Source organism: Callorhinchus milii, unplaced genomic scaffold, assembly GCF_018977255.1.
Source record: "Callorhinchus milii isolate IMCB2004 unplaced genomic scaffold, IMCB_Cmil_1.0 Scaffold4, whole genome shotgun sequence".
NCBI lineage: Eukaryota > Metazoa > Chordata > Chondrichthyes > Chimaeriformes > Callorhinchidae > Callorhinchus > Callorhinchus milii.
Window position 1 is genome coordinate 72,761,314 of NW_024704745.1, and position 19,533 is coordinate 72,780,846.

At 42.8% G+C, this 19,533-nt stretch overlaps 1 protein-coding gene across 1 annotated transcript; it reads right to left on the reverse strand.

Annotated features, from left to right (window-relative positions):
- Window positions 1-2,313: 2,313 nt before the first annotated feature.
- alg5 (ALG5 dolichyl-phosphate beta-glucosyltransferase) lies at window positions 2,314-18,814 on the reverse strand. The gene is given in 10 exon segments (NM_001292950.1): window positions 2,314-2,629; window positions 4,124-4,209; window positions 6,529-6,680; window positions 7,166-7,225; window positions 9,748-9,861; window positions 11,506-11,598; window positions 11,893-11,961; window positions 13,688-13,734; window positions 15,568-15,742; window positions 18,718-18,814. Coding segments are annotated over 10 exon segments (990 nt in total). The 5' UTR covers window positions 18,796-18,814; the 3' UTR covers window positions 2,314-2,513.
- Window positions 18,815-19,533: the final 719 nt, after the last annotated feature.

Genomic DNA, 19,533 nt, shown 5'->3' on the forward strand with positions numbered 1-19,533 from the left:
CAATGAAGTAACAAGTTAGAGAGGAAGGGAATGTGGAATGTGCTGAAACTTGATGAAATTGAGCCTGTTCTCTCTTGATTCTGCTTTTGCTGCAGATTGTATTGAATTAGAATGTGTGTGTATGTGTGTGTGTGGTGGGGGGGGAAACGGACAGACACTCTGCTCTCTCTGTTCACGGTGAAGCTACAGCTGGATGTCATCAGCTGTAGTGGAGACTGAAAGTCTTCAGTGTCACAATCTGGAGAGGTTGACACACTGCAACCTTGGTGCAAATTTATACCATAATAAATCACCGGTAATTGGCTTAAACTTTAACAGCACAACTTCCACTCAGACAGAAAGAGGAAGATACAGCTGTGGGTTTGACATTTACAAGACAGAAAGTGATGGGACTAAATACAGTTTCAGGACCTAATCCCATGATCATCAAATTTCTATTGCAAAATACTGTATTGAACAAGTGATAAAGCCACTTCTTTTCCCAAAACAATGGTTGGAGTTTTGGTAGATCGCTGCTGCAGAAAATTAGAAATAGGGATTTTCTCCAGGGTGATATTTAGACACATATGCAGACTATAATAATAAACCTTGCATTTGATGGAGCGCCTTATCACTTCTTCGAGACATCTCAAAGCGCTACACAGAAGACAGTACTGTCAAGAGCTCCGGGACGCTACCCCACATGAAGGGGGTGAAACAGCAGCCAATTGCGCACAGCAGTGTCTCACATACAATCATGGATTGACTGACCAAGTTATTATTTTTTTTGAGGGATTATTACCCTTGGAAAAGTGATCCACCGATCGATTGACAACCGGGTTCCTACTTACTGCTAACAGAGGCGTGTGGAGTAATGAAACTTGTCCAGTGTTTCGCCCTGCCTGGGATTTGACTAATCCAGTATTGTATGCACATATGATATGAAAATGAGATAAGGTTTTTGCTGCACTATATAACTATCAGACTGTCACTCAGCGATGCCAAGAGAAGTGGAAGTCGATAAGATCTGCAATGAATGCGAGACCATTATTCACATACCTGTACAGTATTTGCACATTCATCATTCCTACTGCAATTTCAGCCCAATTTGTCCCATGGCTTTCTCATTACTGTACTCATTTCAGTTCCATCAGATTTATTCAAGACCCTTTACCATGCTGTCTTTAAATATCTCTATAATACGAAGGTTGTAAAACAAATAAAATGAGTCAGTTTCTTAAATATCAAATTTATTAAGCTTATACAGTATGTCTTTACCTCCTGGAGAATCAGGTACCAAGACGTGAAATTTATGAATCTATATCCAGTTTTGTAGAAAATCAAAGATAGGATTTCGAATACATCTGCAATTTGGTTTTCTTTTCTGATAGGTCCCTTTTCTTTTNAAAAAAAACACAAATAATCTCCACTTTACTAAACTGATATGAATTAAAACAATGTGGACTATTGGGCATTATGTAGTAGCCCGTAAAATTTGGCTTTCAAGTACCGTACAGTTGATCTAATTATTGGAAATCCACAATAGCTGCAAAATTAATGTAAGATCAACCCAAGAGGAGTCCTTGTGCTACATGGAAATTAAAAGCAAAATGAACATGATAAACCAATACCATTTATTTTGCCTCGCCCATTACAGTAAAGGTACAGCATTTTCCCTCAAAGTTTGGCATCCTCTTTGTAAGAAATGTTTGACATGTTTCCATAACAATGCACCGTGAATATGTGCAAGACTTTTGAAATATAATACTGCGTATATTTAGAATAAGGCCAACGGAAATCTTTGTCTATGATATAATACAATAAAACAAAAATCTCACAATAACTATTAATTGCTCCCTTTGGTCATTCATGGCATTTTGTGTTTTGATGCAGTCAAGGACAACAACAACAAGATTTCATTTATAGAGTGCCTTTCACGTTGGGAGGACGTCCCAAGGCACTGGACAGTTGGGTCAGGACCCGAGCAGGGGGGAAATGGTGAGGGGAGGGAAGGGAGGGAGGGAGCGAGGAGGGGGTAGAGAGTCGAGAGGGGAGCTGAAGGCACGGTCAAAGAGAAAGGTCTTGAGACCGGCCTTGAAGGAGGAGAGGAAGCAAGGCAAAGGCACTGGGGGATGGAGTTCCAGAGCCTCGGGGCTGAGAGGCAGAAGGCCCGGCCACCGATGTTAGGGTGGTTGGGGCGGGGGATGTGGAGCAGACCGGAGCCAGAGGTAGGTAGGGGGATAGTAGGTCAGAGAGGTAGGAGGGAGCAAGGCCGTGAATGGCCTTGTAGGTGAGGATGAGGATCTTGAATTCGACACAAGGACACAAACATATAATTTCCATTTTATTCATCATTACACAATCTATAAAACAGAAATAAGGGACTGTTGTGAATGCAGTGCAAAAAAGTTGCATCATCATTTACAGTAAACAACCCTCTCCATCACCAAGTTTATTGATTATATTTTAATGATCAATTTATCCAATGTATAGACACACTTTTGCAGGTCCTCAAACAGTTACAGTACAATGACTCAGGCAATTTTTTTAGGCATTTCAAGGCTCCAGGCACCAGTTAGGTAACGTAATCGGATAATGAGTAGATCTCTACCCATTTGCAGCCAACTCCAGAAGGGAACCAGCTTTGATCCTATGAAAGACAATGTAAAATTAAAGGAAGCACATTGGGCAGAGTATTTAGTGTTCACAAAGGCGCTTCTAGTTTGCCAAAATTCATTATGATCAGAATCCTGCTAACTCTACCAATTACAAAAGGCTGATTAGAATTAGAAGGCTGATAGTACAGTATCAAGCTTTTACTTGCAATAGATTAAACTTAATCCATTCGAAGTGTAAGAAATAGAATCTTACCATTTGGCCCATCGCGTCTGTGCCGGCTCTTTGAAAGAGCTACCTATCTAGTCCCATTCCCTGCTCTTTCCCCATAGCCCTGCAAACATTTCCTTTTCAAGTACCTATCCAATTCCATTTTCAAAGATATTATTGAATCTGCTTCCATCACCCTTTCAGGCAGATTGTAAAAATTCTCTGAGTAAAACAATATCTCCTCATCTTCCCTCTGGTTCTTTTGCCAATTCTCTTAAATCTGTGTCCTCTGGTTACCGATCTCTTGACAACTTTCTAAATTTTGATTTTGGTTTAATTTCTGTGGATTGAGGATAACTTAGATTTAAATGTCTTAGGAAAACACATGGGTTTTCTCTTGGTTATTGCTTCACTAATATAATGGATTAATTACCGTAGAAACTATTCACTACAATGGCCCGTCAATGTGACACCTTCACATAGTTATGAGGTCAACTTAAAAATAGCGGAGTCACTTTGACACTGGCATGACTGAAAGGTTTATGAGAGACTTTTCCATACAAGAATGATGAATCAAATGCTTATTGCAAAACTAATCCACTGCACATTGCAATGAATGGTAATCCAGGCCTCTAGCCTCCTGTGGACATGCTAGCGATGGTCACCTACTCCTTAATGGCGTACTTAGGGAGATAATCACTGGTACGTCAAAAAGGAGAACTATTTCTTTATTACCTTCAAAGAAATTACAGAAAAGGTCAGGACTATTTCGAAACATAAATTAGTTTCTTGTTAAACTGCTATTTCTTGAATGTTATGCAAGTAACCATGTTAGAGACAGTGGAGGTTCAATTTTCTCCTGCTATAAATACCAAGCCTCTTAGTACCAATTAGTATAAACTTGAAGCTTATCCCAAGTGAGATATAGTGGGGCTTGTTCATAAGTTGGTTGCTGGTGGGAAAGGGTTGTCCATAAAATTCCCAAACCATCTTAAATGAGGTTTATCTGCATACAAGCAGCCGGCCGCTAGAGATCCATGCGCGGCCAGACCAGTACGTGCTAAGAAAAGGTCAACTTCCAGGTTATCCAGTTGCACTGATATCACTTTCTATGTGCGGCATATGTACATCAATCAGGAAGTGATGTCAGCGGCAACATAACCTGGACGTCGGACATCATTAGTGTGGGAACTGGCTAGTGCGCAGGAACCAGGCTCAGTGAATGGGATTCAAAAGGTATTCACGTTTTAACAACTAAAGAAGTGCATTATAACAGGGCTGCACTGTAATTATGTCTTGTTCAAGTAAATCAACTTACCCTCGATCTCTGTCCATTTCACTGCAACTTCTGCAATTGGAATCTTTAAACACTGGGCAATGTAAAGAAGTTCCACATCAAAAGCCCTAAAATACAAGAAAAACGGCTTGTAAGATTTTACACAATTTCAAACAGGTGCTCTTTTTGTTAAGAACACAAGAGTCCACATAGCTCACTGTTGAATGGCGTTCAATACACTTTCTAACATATATCATCTCATTTATAATGAGGGCAAAGAAATACTTTTTGCCTCCTCTCTAGAAATACAGGTCTTTAAAGAGTAGCCAGTGAGCACACCAACAGATTACACTATGTAAATGTAAATACGTAGCTACAAAGGAATTACAAAGTGCGTAAATTAGACTTTGAGCCACTCCACCATAGACCATTCTATGGTGATACCAATTATCACCACTCCCATCCCCTCCCCATCCCTTTTCTAATTTCTTACTATATATTCCTTTAATATTTCTTCTCCCCAACTTGCTCGCTCTTCCTTTCTTGAATCTCTCAATTGAATTCTCCTCTATGGGGTATTGCATTCCAAAATGCTGTGCTTTGAAAGATATAAAGTGAAACACAGCCCCTTCATAATATGATTTATGAAGATGATACAAATTCTTAGCGTCCACCAAAGCAAGATAAATTAGGTGCATTTACTTACCGAGAATAGTAATATTAACTGGGGATGAGTGCAATGCATCAGTACAAAGCATTTCTAAGTTTCAAAATTCTAGTCCAGCTAGAATTGCCATAGTATTGCAGGAGATGTCCACATCTCCAAGTCACATTGATGAGTCAGACAGACTGGTCAACCATCAACAATGCCCAGGATTACTGCAGAGCTGCCTCTGTGCTTTCACATCCCCAGGGAAAATGTCACAAAGTCTCTGCCCAACTGCTTTTAATTTTAAAATACCTGATGGGAGAATATTTTAAAGCTATCTGAAAGGCAGAACTATGAAGAGGATATATTTAAAATAACAGTCCCAGTCGTTATCTTACAGGGACATGAGACATAGTGAGAGAAATGAAAGGCAGATCACCAATTTTTAAAATAAAGATGGTTTGGAATTTCTAACTCATTAGAAATTCCTGAGTGCAAAAATGTTTAACCCTAAGTATTCGAAAAGAGACAAAATCCTGTTATATCCAAGCGGATATGAATAACCGTGCAGACATTCACTTTCTCCAGATCCTTTGAGCCATGAAACATGCCAGTCAAAGCTGGAGTATTGCAGCTCTTAGCTAAGTTACAGCGAGAGATTTCCTTCCTTGGTGAATGCTGATCAGCTGAATGTTACTGCTTGACCTTCAGCTAAGCTGCTTCAGCTAAGGATGCAGAACAGGACTGCTTGGGTAAACTCTTAAGTAGCAGAAAGAAGATTTTCTTACAAATAACGTTCCCAAAAAAGGGAGGGGAGGTGTGGCATTCCATACTGTGACTTAGCCGAGTTGTAATGCTCTTATATAATGTGGCTTGACTTTCTGTATGGTGACATTTGAACATCTGATTTGGAACCTCATTTCTACACCTCGAGACTTTCACGAGATTGAAATTCATTCTTCAAAATGCGTGATGGGTTTGCAAAACTATTTGCTTAGGACACGATGCAGCACAGCGCAGTTGAACTTAGATGAACTTCTGGCAATCATTAAATATAATAATAATAATATGGAGAAAGCTTGGGATTTCCAAGCTCACGGACACATGTTTTCAACTGCACCTAGTTGTCTCCTTCATCTAAGGAGTGCAGTTGTGTCACTTGCACAAGCTGCAGGCAGCCTAATCAACACTGTACATCAAAATTAAGGTCAGCTTCAGTTTACACCGCAAGGTTGAGGGTGCCTCTTTGACCTTGACAAGAAAGAATAATAATCCTTACATTTGATATAGCACTTTTCTTATCAGGAGGACACCAAAAAGCGCTTCACAGGACATTCTGTAAAGTATAGCGACTGCATGTTTTGTGGGTGAACATCTCAGCCAATTGCGTACAGCAATGTCCCACAACCAACCATAGAATGAATGACTATTTTTATTTGGGGGATTGTTGGTCAGGCCACTGGGAGAAACTTCCTTCTCTTTTTCAACAGGACCATGGGATCTTTAATGTCCACCTGAACAGGTAGATAGGATCTCGGTTTAACATCTCATCCAAAGGACAGCACCTCCAGAGCTCCTCCATCATCATTTCCTGTCTGGTGCGTCTTTTGTCAGCTGGGGAGCTGTGTAGTGCACATGAAGACAGCTGGTGAGCTGCGTGTGTACCCAGTGAATGAGAAAGCAAAGTGATTGCTCCACATTCACGTTACAAGAAGCCAGCACTGTAACAAAGCACGTTATAACCGGGGCAGCACTATATTTATGCTGTTGTAGACATCATCAAAGGAAAATAACCTACCAGCGCTCCACGTGCAAGGTTGAAAAGGTCCGTAGTGCTGCCTGACGTGTTAGAAGCTTGAACCCACACTGCGTATCCCTTATTCCTCTCACACACAGGAACCACACCAGGAAGTGAAAGCCATACATGAGTATATTTCGAAAATAGGAACGCTAAGTAGAAGAGTGAAATACAAAAATCAATACCCAGCAACATTAAAATCAAGCGACTACAGTCATAGTTTTCTTACATCTCATTCCCTGCCCTTAAACTTCTCTCAGTTCCTGCTCTCCTGAAGGCATTTTGATTCGTTCTCTCCTTCTACTCAGTGGTAATACAGTCCTCACCCAAGTGCCTGTTTTTCTTTCATGTGTGAGCTTTTGCAGTGAGCGCAGCAGGTGGTTTTGACCACAGGGACAGAGCTCAGCATAGGACAAGGATCACTGGTGTAAACTTCAACTTTAGTTCAGGCGACACTGGCCTAACTCAATCAAACTTTAAGCCGTGTTCTGTCAATAAGCCCCATAAGGCAGTTTTCCCTCCCAAGCAGTGATGGAGAACCTTGCTGAAAGCTTACAATTATTTAAATACAATAACTTTACTCAATGCTTTCATATCTGCTAAGAGTAAATTACACAAGGTATCCAACTATACCTACTTGAGCTATAGCTTCCTTCTCCAAATGAGCTCGGGAGCCGCATGCAATGGTCATGTTGCCCTGTGGGGGGTGTGAGGAGGGGGAGAAAAAAATTGTTCCAAAATTAGTATTAAATTTCATTAACAGGTCAGGACTAAAAAGCAGCAATTATCTGTTGCTTTGTAGTTCTGAATCCATCTATAAACTTCAAGCCATATTATGATTGAGACAGTTTAGAGTCAGCACTCTCAGTCTCACAGTGACCGCCTGACACAAGAGAGAATCAAATTCTTATACAAGTTTTTTCAAAGTGGTTGGTGGTTAAGCACCTTTCTTGCTGAATCAATTTCGGCAGAAGTGCAGCAACAAAATAAATAAAGTCTTCTGTCTGACATAGCTCTGATAATGCCAAAATATCTCAAAGCAGTGACTGTGCTTTTGTAGAAAGACATGCACCCAATTTTCACGCAGCTATTTCTCACGAACAGCTATGAATAAATGACCAAATTTATTTGGAGGATTGCGGCCAAGACATTGTGTGAAATTCCCATCTCCTTTCGGACAGTGCCATGGAATCTTTAATATTCATCTGAACAGGCAGATGGGTTCTTGGTTTCTTGTCTCATCTGAAGAACATCGCAGACAATACAAGCTCTTCAACAGTGCTGAACTGGGGTGCACACTTAACTCTGAACTCAAAATCCCAATTTGGGGTTTGAACCCATAACCTTCTGCCTCAGAAGAAAACTGAGATGGATTTTAAAGGGCTACAAACAGCTTATCTCATTCTAATGGGTTGTCAAAAGCATTTGTTGCAGCTATATGATGTTTCTGGTTCTCTTTTTAGCTCCCATGTAAAAGCCAATTGGTCTCCGAAATTGTTAAATAAAGCAAAGCAGTTCATTTTCATGTAGCGCATTATCATGCTAAAATGTATCACGCAAGTTATTTTTAAAGTATAGTGACTTTTGCAGAAAAAGAGTGCACTCAAGCAACAACAACAAATTGCACTTGTACAGTGCCCTTCATGTCAGAAAGACATCCCAGGGCGTGAGTACGCTATTCTGCGTGAGGGGCGCTATATAATAGATTGTGTTGTTGAAAAATGCAGCATCAACAAACCAAATGCCTCAATGACCAACTGTCTTAGAGACAAAATTAGTTCAGTAGTTTACTTGGGATATGTTACTAGACCTCAACAGTTTATGCAAAATAATCCACTGCAAATTAATGCAGGAACCATCTATTACAAGACAATCTGTACATAGAGACAAAGAGGAAAAAAAATAGAAAATGCAGGTCGCACAACTGAAGTTATTCTCCCCCAGCTCTGGGTGGAGGACACAGTGAAGGGACTTCCTCATTACTGTTGGGAGGAATCACTTTTAATACACAGCACTCTGCTATTTTTTAAGCCTCCCACGTAAAATGGCTTAAAACTCTTTGCTGTACTCTTGTGTAGTCTCAACACGTCAGATCAGGAAGCTTGCAGATTACTACTTTGCTCGTGTTAGTCATGGAATTCAGTGGTGCGGGGGTGAGGATGATTGTTTGGCATTCCTTTTGTTACTGAATAATAATCCCAATCAATCACTATCCATTTCACTGTCAGATGAGCAGACAGAAGTTGAGAGAGAAGGTGATGCTATTTGGTAGTGGATTATGATATTGAAGTTAATAAACAAATGTCAGCCTCGCTCAGTTTGCAGCAATCAGGTCAGAAGGTTGTGGGTTCAGGCGCCATGTCCAGGCTGACATTCCAGTGCAGTGCTGGGGAGCAATGCAATGTCAAAGGTCCTTCAGCGATTTTGAACTGAGGTTCTGTCTGGAACTCCATTCACTCTCTGGAACTTCAACCCAGTGTCCCTTTGACTCACCACTTTCACCTGGCTCCTTCAAGCTCGTCCTCAAGACCTTCCTCTTTGACTGGACTTTCAGCAATCTTTCCCGCCTTAAATCCACCACCCTCCCTGGCCCCCTCTCCCAGCTCAGGTACAAACCTTTGATTGTCCAGTAGCTGGTGAAATGGTCTTTAAGTGATATAAACATATATATTTAAAAGCGCTACATAAATTGTAAAGTTGTTTTGTATTATCTGCCTGTTCAGGTGGATGTTAAAGATAGCATGGATGCTCTTCAAAAATAGTTTTTCGCCCTTAGTCTCCTGGCTTAGTCTCATAAGCACTCTGAGACTCTACCCTGCGTGGGGGCGTTATATAAGTGCAAATTGTTATTGTTGTTGCTGGCCAACAATCCCCTAGTTAAAATTGTTCATTCACTCCCTGGCTGTTTCTGGGACATTGCCGAGTGCAAATTGGCTGCTGTTTGCCTCCAAACACGGTCACTATACTTGACTGTAAATCCTGTGAAGTACTTTGAAACATCTTCCCAACGTTGATAAGATGTTATATCAAATGCAAAGATTATTATTAACGTGAAAAGCATTATATCAAACACAACGATTATCAATATTTCAGAAATGTAATTGATTCCATGTAACTGGTTCTCAATTTGCCCCCTTTACTAATGTCACTAATCAGTGTAAAGCAATGTTTAGTAAATAGCTTAGTTTACAGACACTTGGGACATTACACAATACTCACTGCCTGTGGTTCGAGACTTTTCAAGCCTGCATCCAACTTCTCAACATCAGAAAACTTAGTGGCTCCATCAGCATCAGCCATTAGAATGTACCGTCCTCGGGAGCTCAACACACCCTGAAAAGAAATAACATGTGTTGAAGTTGGCATTAGAAAATATACGGAGAGAGATCTGGAAATTAGGATTGTAAAAATGGGCACTTTAGTAATACAAGTAGCAGTGGAATGGACATAATGGGCTGAATGGCTGCTTCCCGTGCAGAAAATATCTTTTACTAATGAGTTACCTGAAGTACTCTAAATTACTAGGAATATTGATTGGTCTTTGCATAAATAATTTTCGTGGTTTTTTGAAGCTTTTTAGTAGTACTTAAGCTAAAGTTGGCTTCAGTATCCCTTGGCTAGGGAGTGTGGGCAAACCAAAATAGCCAAAGTTTCCACTCATCGTGACTAACAGTGGAAAGTGTAAGCACAAATATTGCGTAAGAACAGAATTGGGCTCGTCTATGATGACCCTCACAGTCAATACTAAGAATCAAGTATTCCTTAAACAAGAAAATTGGTAACTTGTCCCAAAATATTACATTAACTAACAAAGCGAACATAGTTTTGTGGAATAAAAAGACCTGGTTTCAAAACAATATCAAAAAGGGGTCCATCAGCAGAGTAGTTTAATACTCCAATAACAACAACAACTTGCGTTTATATAGTGCCCCTCACGCAGGGTAGTATTTCAGAGCGCTTAATAAGCTGTGCTGAAGGGTGACTGGGTATACAATGGAGCTCACAATACTGCACGACTGAGGAACACCAGGAGGAAAAGACAGAGACGAAGGATAGATGCCTCTATGAGGGCGAGGACCTGTGAGATTTAATTTTGGCACAACATTCAAAGTGTGACTCAAAGCATTATACATAAACATATCAGTGTGACCACAAACAGGTAATTGAATGTGAACGTTTGTTTTTGTGGAACTCAGTCTGGTTTGAACACTCTTAAGCACATCGATGGGTAAGCATACCCCACCCTCCATCCCACAGTCCCTCCGCCTTGCCCCCTCCCTTACCTTCTTCAAGACCCATCTCAAGCCCCTCCTCTGCGACCTTGCTTTGGATCACCCTTTCGATCACACTGCTTGCATGTTAGCCTCCTCAACTCCTCCCCCCATAGGCTGCAGATCATCCAGAACTCTGCAGCCCATGTCCTCTCCTGCACCAGGTTCTGGGACCCTAACATTCCCATCCTCGCTCGACTCCACTGGCTTCCCATCACACAGAGGATACAGTTGAAGATCCTGATCCGCACCTTCAAAGCCCTCTGTGGCCTTGCTTCCTCCCTACCTCTGCGACCTCCTAAACCCTTACCATCCTGCCTGCTTCCTCGGCTCAGCTGGCTCCGACCTGCTTTACATCCCCTGCCTCGCCCCCACCCTCCCAATCATTGGTGGGCGGGCCTTCTGCCACTCTCCCTCACCCTCTGTAACTCCATCCCCCAGTCCCTCCACCTCACCCCTTCCTTGCCTCCTTCAAGACTTTCCTCTTCGTCCGTGCTTTCAATCACCCTGCTTTCCCCCTTGCCCTCCACCCTCCTCAATCCCGACCTCCAGCTCAGGTCCGAAACACTGACTATCCACTGCCTTGGGACGTCCTCCTGATGTAAAAGGCGCTTTACAAATGTAATTTTTTTGTTGTAGTTTCTGCAGGTCAGACATCTGACCGACCACAAAGAAAATTAGTGGAAGGCAATAAGTGGATACTTACCATTCTGACAGCTCCACCTTTCCCACGATTTCTCACTAGTGTTAGCACTCGCACTTTATCAGTCCCATACTCCTTGGAATACTTCAGTGAAACCTGTGACGAATGGATTTAAACACTAAGATTTTTTGTGTATGGAGTGGAGGGGGGGGGGGTGGAGCAAGAAATTTAATATAAGATTTTAAATTATCTTTTAAAAACAGGCATGAGGTAATCATCAAAACCACCCAGGTAAATCTCAATCAGCCTTTTCCACAGTAGAATCAAATACGTGCAGCAAGTGTCTGCCTGGCTCAGTTGTTAGCACTCTGGCCCCTGAATCTGAAGGTTCTGGGTTCAAACTTAAAAATGTTGTAAATTCTCTGGTAGATTTATTTGTGAAATTCTTACCGCTGTTGTTTTATCACTGCTCCCATCATCTACCACAATCACTTCATAGGTAAACTCTGGGTCTTGCATCTATAAAAGGTTAGTTCAGTTGTTAGTTCTTACATTTGAATATGAAAATTGCTTCTTGATTCATTTTTGCGTGAAGAGACCATACCATTTTCAGTATAGGTTAAACCTCACATAAGTCTGATCTGTAGAAATCGTACAATCGCCCAAGACTACATCTGCCCAACTCCCATTCAAGAGTTTATATTCTATGTCTGTTTGATATAACTCATAATTTGTATCAATCATTAATTGTATGGTCCCAAATGATACGACTTATGTGAAATTTACTATGGTCTATTCATCCTCCATATACAATTTGGCATTCATTCTGGGGAACATCCAAGGAAGTATTTCCTTACAAAACAAATCACTACACGTTACAGTAAATCCTGTGAAGCGTTTTGAGTTGTCTTTCCAATGCGTAGGGTGCTAAATCAAATGCAAGGATTATTATTATGTACTCACAAAGAATGAGGTTTGACCTTACTGAAAGATCTTATTTATTTAACTGCTAAAGATAAATGAACACAGAAAATGCAGGTGCTAAACACATAAATCATATTTTGAGTTCCGATTAGAGAACAAAGCACCAAAAGCCAACAATTGCTAAGGTCACATTAAAATGAAAGCAGCAATGGAAGCAAGTTGATTACTACATGTGCAAATCAACAGCAAGTTGAGTACTCAATTTCCTCTTTGGATGATGTTTTGCTTTACTGTTGTGCCACCTTCTGGCCATAGCTTGCACATACCCTACATTATAGGATGGAAAATGGTGTGTTGTGAATGTGTAATAAAAAGATTACATTTGTATAGTGCCTTTCACGTCGGGAGGACGTCTCTTGCACGTGTTTTAAACCCGTATCAGACGTTAATCTGAGATTCCATCTGCCTGTGCAAGTGGATGTTAAACACCGCATTGCACTATTTGAAAAGAAGGGAATTGTCCTGGCCAACAATTCCCACAAATAGGTCACTCACCCCATAATTGTTTGTGAGACACTGCTGTGTGCAAATTGACTGTCACTTTCGTCCATAAAATACAATCACACCATCCCTCACTTTGAGATGTCTCAATGATGTGATAAGGTGCTATACCAATTGCAAGGATTATTATAGTATCGATTTTCAGCTTTTACCGTGCTTGATTTCTTATCTCTGTTGTTGCATCATTTATTAATAAAAGGAAGTGGACTGCAGATTTAAAAAATAAGACTAGTTTCGGGACATCCCTGTAGTCCTCATTTTCTGTCATGAATTGAAATTCCTGGAGCTACAGCTACATTTTACGGCCTTACAATAAACTTACACATTCACATATCACACCACTTCCCAGGCTCACACTTCAATGCAGTGATGGGGGGGGAGGGGGGGAGTGCCTCATTGTCGGAGGTGCCATCCTTTAAACTGAGGTACCATTTTAGGTGTTCTGGTGGACGTTAAAGATCCCATGGCAATATTCAAAAAGGGAAGGGTGTTTCTCCAAGTCTTCTGGTCAACCACCCTTTGGAGAATTGGTGATTCATTTCAAGCCTATTTGTGGGATGCTGATGTGTGCAAATTGTCTCTCATCTACAAGAGACAGTCACTACACTTTGCAGAAAATTCTGTGAAGCGATTTGAGACCGTTCTCCCATTGTGAAAGGCACTATATCAAATGTCAGGGTTATTATTTATCAACATGAAACTAGTGAATAACAAGCAACAATAATGTATGGGGGAGGGGAGAGGCGGTGGCAATCAATACCTGTTTATTTTCCAAATACTGCAAAGCCTCATCCATCATCAGTGGTACTGAAATTAGAAGGGAAAAAAATCATCAAAAACTAAACTCTCAAATCTTCTTGCAAATTGTCTATGTAAGATAACGGTCCATTAGATTTTAGTCTAATACATGTTGAAAACAATATAATAAAAAAAAGCACCTCATTTCAATATAAGACAAAATATGAACATTACGATTATCTAGAGGCAGCCTAGATTATGAGCTATTTTTGTGACTACAGTGTTAACAGAGTCAAGCTACCAATTTTGTGAGAGAGAAATGTGATGACATCACGGTGAATCTTTATGAGCGGAGACACAATAATGCAACAATGACTATGCAATTTTAAGAGACAGGAAGAATTAGCATAGAGGAGTGCTGCAATTTCATTTTTGAAAGTGGTTTCTGTAATGTCCACCCCTGAACAGTCATACACTGACCAACAATCCTCCAGATTAATTGGTTATTCACTCATGGCTGTTTGTGGGGCTTTAGTGCGTGCAAAATAGAGTCCTGTAGCTTAGTGGTTAGAGCAATCGCCTCGCAAGCGAGAGAACCTGGGTTTGATGCCTAAGCAGGTCGAAACATTGGGTAAGTTTCCATACTCCACATGCCTCTGTTTACCTAGCAGTAAATAGGAACCTGGTTGTTAGTCGATTGGTGGATCACTATTCTGGGGGTAATAATCCCTTCAAAATAATAATAATTTGGTCCCTCAATCCACATCTGTTTGTGGGTCATGGTTGTGCACAATTTGCTTCCGTGTTTCGCCCACAAAATACAGTCAATTCACTTTACAGTATATTCTGTGAAGCGCTTTGAGACGTCTTGAAGATGTGATAAGGAGCTACATCAAATGCAAGGACTATTGTTATAAAATGGCTGGTGTGTTTGTCTGCAAAAATAGTCACCAGTCTTGACAATAATTACTGAAGTGCTTTGAGATGTTGCAACATTATAATTGCTCCTGACGTGAAAGGCACTATTCAAATGTAATTTGTTGTTATTTGCTTCAAAATTACAACCTTTTGCTTTTAGGACCTGGATTCAAGCCTTGTCTATATTCCAGGACAACAATCCTTCTTTGCCACCTGTAATAACCGCACCAGGATCTCAATCCAGTTCCTGTATCTCAAGACTGACACATAACAATAATAATCATTTCATTTGACAGAGCACCTTTCATATCAGAAGGACGTCTCAAAATGTTTCACAGGATTCACTGTTAATACACTGGCTGCTGTGTATTTTGTAGGTGAACCAGCAGCCAACTTGCCCCCATTATCGTCCTACAAACAGCCATGAATTGAACCATCAATTTAATTTGAGAGATCGTTGGCCAGGACACCCTTTCTTACATACAAATCATAGAATCACTGAAATCACAGCACCGAGGCAAGCTATTTGTACCATTGTGCCTAAACTGGTGCTCGCTCGTTCAATGAAACCAGTTGCGCTAATCCCAGTTTCCACGTTCTTTCCTCATACCCTTTCATAGGCTGTCTTAAAACATTGATCCAATTCCCCTTTAAATGGTGTTATGCTCTCAGCCTCAACAGGAACTTGTAGCAATGTAATCCATGTTCTCAAAGCCCTCTGCTGGAAAAGGTCTCTTGACGTCTCTCCCGCTCAACTCTTTTAGTGGCTTACTTCCTCTAGTCAGTGTCGCTTCCACAAATCCTGCTCAAAGATGCATGACTGCTCTACGAAATCGAAGCATTTCGGCGATGGAGAAGGGGATGTATTTCTGAGTCTGGGGCTCTGTCACCATGGCAGCCACACCTTCTGGCACACAAGACCTTGTTTCTTTATAAAAGGAAGCATCAGTGATGTAATTAAAAACCAAAGCAATAAAAACGTACGTCTTTGCTCTTCATTGTAAGACGGGACCACAACAGACAGTTCTTTAGAGGAAGGGTCATGGATACTAGGGAAGAATTCCTTCTCTCCAGAAATTGGATTCAAGAAGAATTTCTCTTTGTCAAAACGGTTGAGGATTGGCATTTTTGTGGCCGTCAGGTGCGCAATAATCAGGAGCTGTAAAAAAGAGACAAGAAAATCTGGGTCAAGTTATACAATGTATCGTGGGTCCTATAACCATTAAGGTCTCTGATTTGAGGCATTTCCACTCTTTTGGTGAAAGAAAAGAAATGCACCATCAAAGAAACTGGTTCCATTAAAGATTGAGATAATAATCCTTGCATTTGATATAGGCCTTGTCACGTCGTTGAGATGTCTCAAAGCTCGTCACAGAATATACTGTAAAGTGAATTGATTGTATATTTTGCGGGCAAAACGTGGCTGCCAATTGCACACGACAGTGTCCCACAAACAGTCGTGGATTGAGTGACCTAATTATTATTAATTTTTTAAAAAGGGATTATTACCTCCGGAAAGCAATTCGCCAAATAACTATCAACCAGGTTCCTACTTACTTCTAGATAAAAAGAGACATACGGTGTAAGGAATCTTGCCTAAGGTTTAGCCCTGGCTGAGAATCAAACCCAAGTCCTCTGATGACAATGACCCTCTCGGAGGGTTTGAAACTTGTGCATTAACATTGGACGCAGTTAAGGAATACTGTGTGTTAAGGGCAATCTTAACCAAAAATCCCCTCCAGATACAAATTGGTCATTCAGTTCATGGCTGTTTGTGGGACATTGCTTCTATCACACAACTTGTTAGTCTCTGCCTAATGGGCACTAACAGATTTTTGTGTTGGGATCCTTCAGTTTCACCTTTAGAGGTTGTTGCACATGTGGAACCCATTCCAGTAGTTAATTTATAACATTAACATAATGAATAATTCATATGGTTCCATTTAAGACAGATATTATCACTGTACTGGGCCATTTCCAAGCAGGGGTTGGGTCCGGGAAGAAAATGATCTGAATGCTCTGCTCAAATCCTAACACTGCCAATTCAAATCCTGTACAAAGAGCTACATTATGTTAATGTCACTGTATGCATGGTCGGTGACAGTAGGAGGTGAACGATGACATAAACCTTTGCATCAAAGCCTGGCAAAGTATTCAGGACACAATTCTTTTTTCATGAAGTGCATCAGTATGTGTTAGTTAAGTGCTAAAGGTTCAGAGAACTGTGGGAATGCACTGATAAAAAATTGCATTTATATAGCTCTTTTCACAATGAGAGGCCATCCCAAGGTTTGGGAAGGGTTTGCACACGAGCTGGGAGTTGCAATCAAGTGGGATGGAAGGCAAGGGGAGTGGGAGGACCAGCACGGTCAAAGAGGAAAGTCTCGAGTCGGGCTTTGAAGGTGAGATCGGAGGGGCTCCAGGTTGAATTTCTAGAGTGTGGGAATAATTCAGAAGAGAGGATGTCAAGTCGGTAGCTTTGTTTGTGGAGCCATGGCCACAGAGGAGGGCAACATCAATCATTAAATAACTTGGTGAGGGGCTAGGATTCACTTGAAATACACTAAGACAGGATCACAAAGAAACTCCTCACAGACGGTTACAGTCCAATTGGTATTATGCAATCACCAGAAAGAATCCTAGAGTAAATATATCACATTTAAATCTCCATCTGCAAGCTATGCAAAATACTGCAGATGCTGGAAATATGAAACAAAAACAGAAGTTTATTATAATGCTGTATATTTGCCTACAAAATATACAAGTCAATTCACTTTACATATTCTGTGAAGCGTTTTGAGGTGTCTCGAAAACGTGATTAAGACGCTATGCTAAATGCAACGATTATTATTATTTATATGTTGAAAGTGCTGTTTGGAGGGTAAACTGGGACCAAACATTTTTCCAACCGCTCCTTTTATGTAAAGGAAGATATAACAGGTTAAGGAGAAAGAACAGGTACATATAATTGAATAAATTATATATAATATGTAAGAATTGAATAGATTGTTCCAATGGGCTGTTCACATAGCAAGTATGCTGAATTCCAATCTGAAATTTCTACGGTATCACACATTATAGAGCTCCTTTCCAGCGACATTTTGAATGGAGACAAAACCCATTTATTGACTGGGTACGATGGGCAAGTCCATTTCAATGATGTGTTCAATGGATGCGGGGGCTACTCTTAAACAAGAATGAGAACAATTTGTGTGCGCGCGCGTTGGGGGGGGGGGAGGGTTGGGTTGTAATTCCCAGTGGGCAGATGCGCTCTCCAAACAGGCAAGTAGGCACTTCACATTCGTAGAAAGGGAATGTGTAATTTCTATAGTCACTAATGTACTAACACTGACATCCCAGATTTGGTGACTGGGCACTTTCTCTCGTCTATCCCCACACTTTCCCCGCCTACAGCTAAGAGGAGTAGTTGACCCAAAGGCTCTCAGATTTTCCACCTTATCCGGGGAGAAGCCCATTGCCTCTACTCCGCCGCACCTCTTAACATTACAGTACAAAAATACAGGATACAGCAAAATCATGTCACCGAGAAGCCCAAAGCGCTTCACAGACGGGGGTGTACGGTGAAGTGGTGCGACGGCCGGCATTTTTGGAGGCGGACACGGCAGCTCTCAGCAAGACCGGGAGCCCGGAGGCGCGAACTCACGGCCCGGCTCGGCCCGGCTCGGCCCATCCAAGGCACCGCCGCACGTTTCCGGGGGACCGGTCGCTGGGGCCGGGCGGCGGAAGTGGACCCGCGCCGCCTGCGCTCGGCTCGTCCCGGGTCCGCTCGGGGCCGGGGCCGCAGCCCGGGCCTGTGAACCCGGGGCCGCAAGGCACCAGCAACAATAATAATAATAATAATAATAATAATAATAATAATCCTTGTATCGGGTGAGAGCGGTGGAGGGGGGGGTTGGGCCCGAATGGCCTCCTTCTGAGCTCTCCCTGAGAGCGGTACGGGGCGGGGCCTTGTCACGTGGCCGGGACGTCTCGAAGCGCTTCCCGGGATCCGCCGTCAGGTGTAGTGACTGTGCGACGGCGAAAATTCTGAAGGAAGAGGAGGACAGCGGTGGGGTGTTTCTCTCTCTCTCTCTGTGTCCACTCGCCGCACAGCGCGGGAAAGGCGACACTCACCAGCAGTAGGACTGCGGGCACCAGCGCGGCCACGACCACCACCAGCGGCGGCGCTCCCGCTCCCGCCCTCTCCTCCATCCTCCGCGCCTCGGCCGCTGACAGCGCCACGGTGACGGGGAACCGAGGAGGCAGCGGCAGGAGGGGCGTCGTCGGGGGGCGAGGCGGGCGAGCGAGCGGCTGCAGCGCCACCCGCGGCGCGGAGGGGTGACTGCAGCACCGCCCCGTTTGGTAAGGGGATGCACAGAGCAAGTGGAGCCCATCGTGGCCAAAGGCTCTGGGGGTTGAAGGGTCTGCACCCCAACTGGGGGACTGGCATCGAGAAGGGCTGGAGGGGGTTGGGGAGGGGGTTGGGGCTGGTGGGGGGGGGGGGGGGAAGGTGACTAAAGGCTCGGTTGAAGACGAAGGTCTCAAAACAGGCTCTGAAGGAGGCGAAGGAGGGGGCGCGGGGATCGGACTGTGGGGGGTGAGGTTACAGAGTGGGGGTGGGGGGGGGGGGGGGGGCAGGCAGCCTGACCGATGATGATGGAGCGGGCAAGGGCGGGGGGACGTGGCTTAGATGTCGGGAGGGGCAAGACCGGAGTGGAGGGCTTCAGAAGTGAGTTGGAGGATCTTGAACGCGATCCTCTGAGGGGGAGCCAGCGCGGCCGGGCAAGGACGGGGGGGGGGGGGGGGATCGGGCGGGACACCGGGCACCGGCTGCAAAATTCTGAATGATCTGGAGCCTGTGGAGGGAAGAATTGGGAAACCCGGCAAGCAGGGAGTTAAGCAATAGTCGAGGCTTGTGGTTTGCCTTTTGGTCGGTCCGGTACCTGTCAC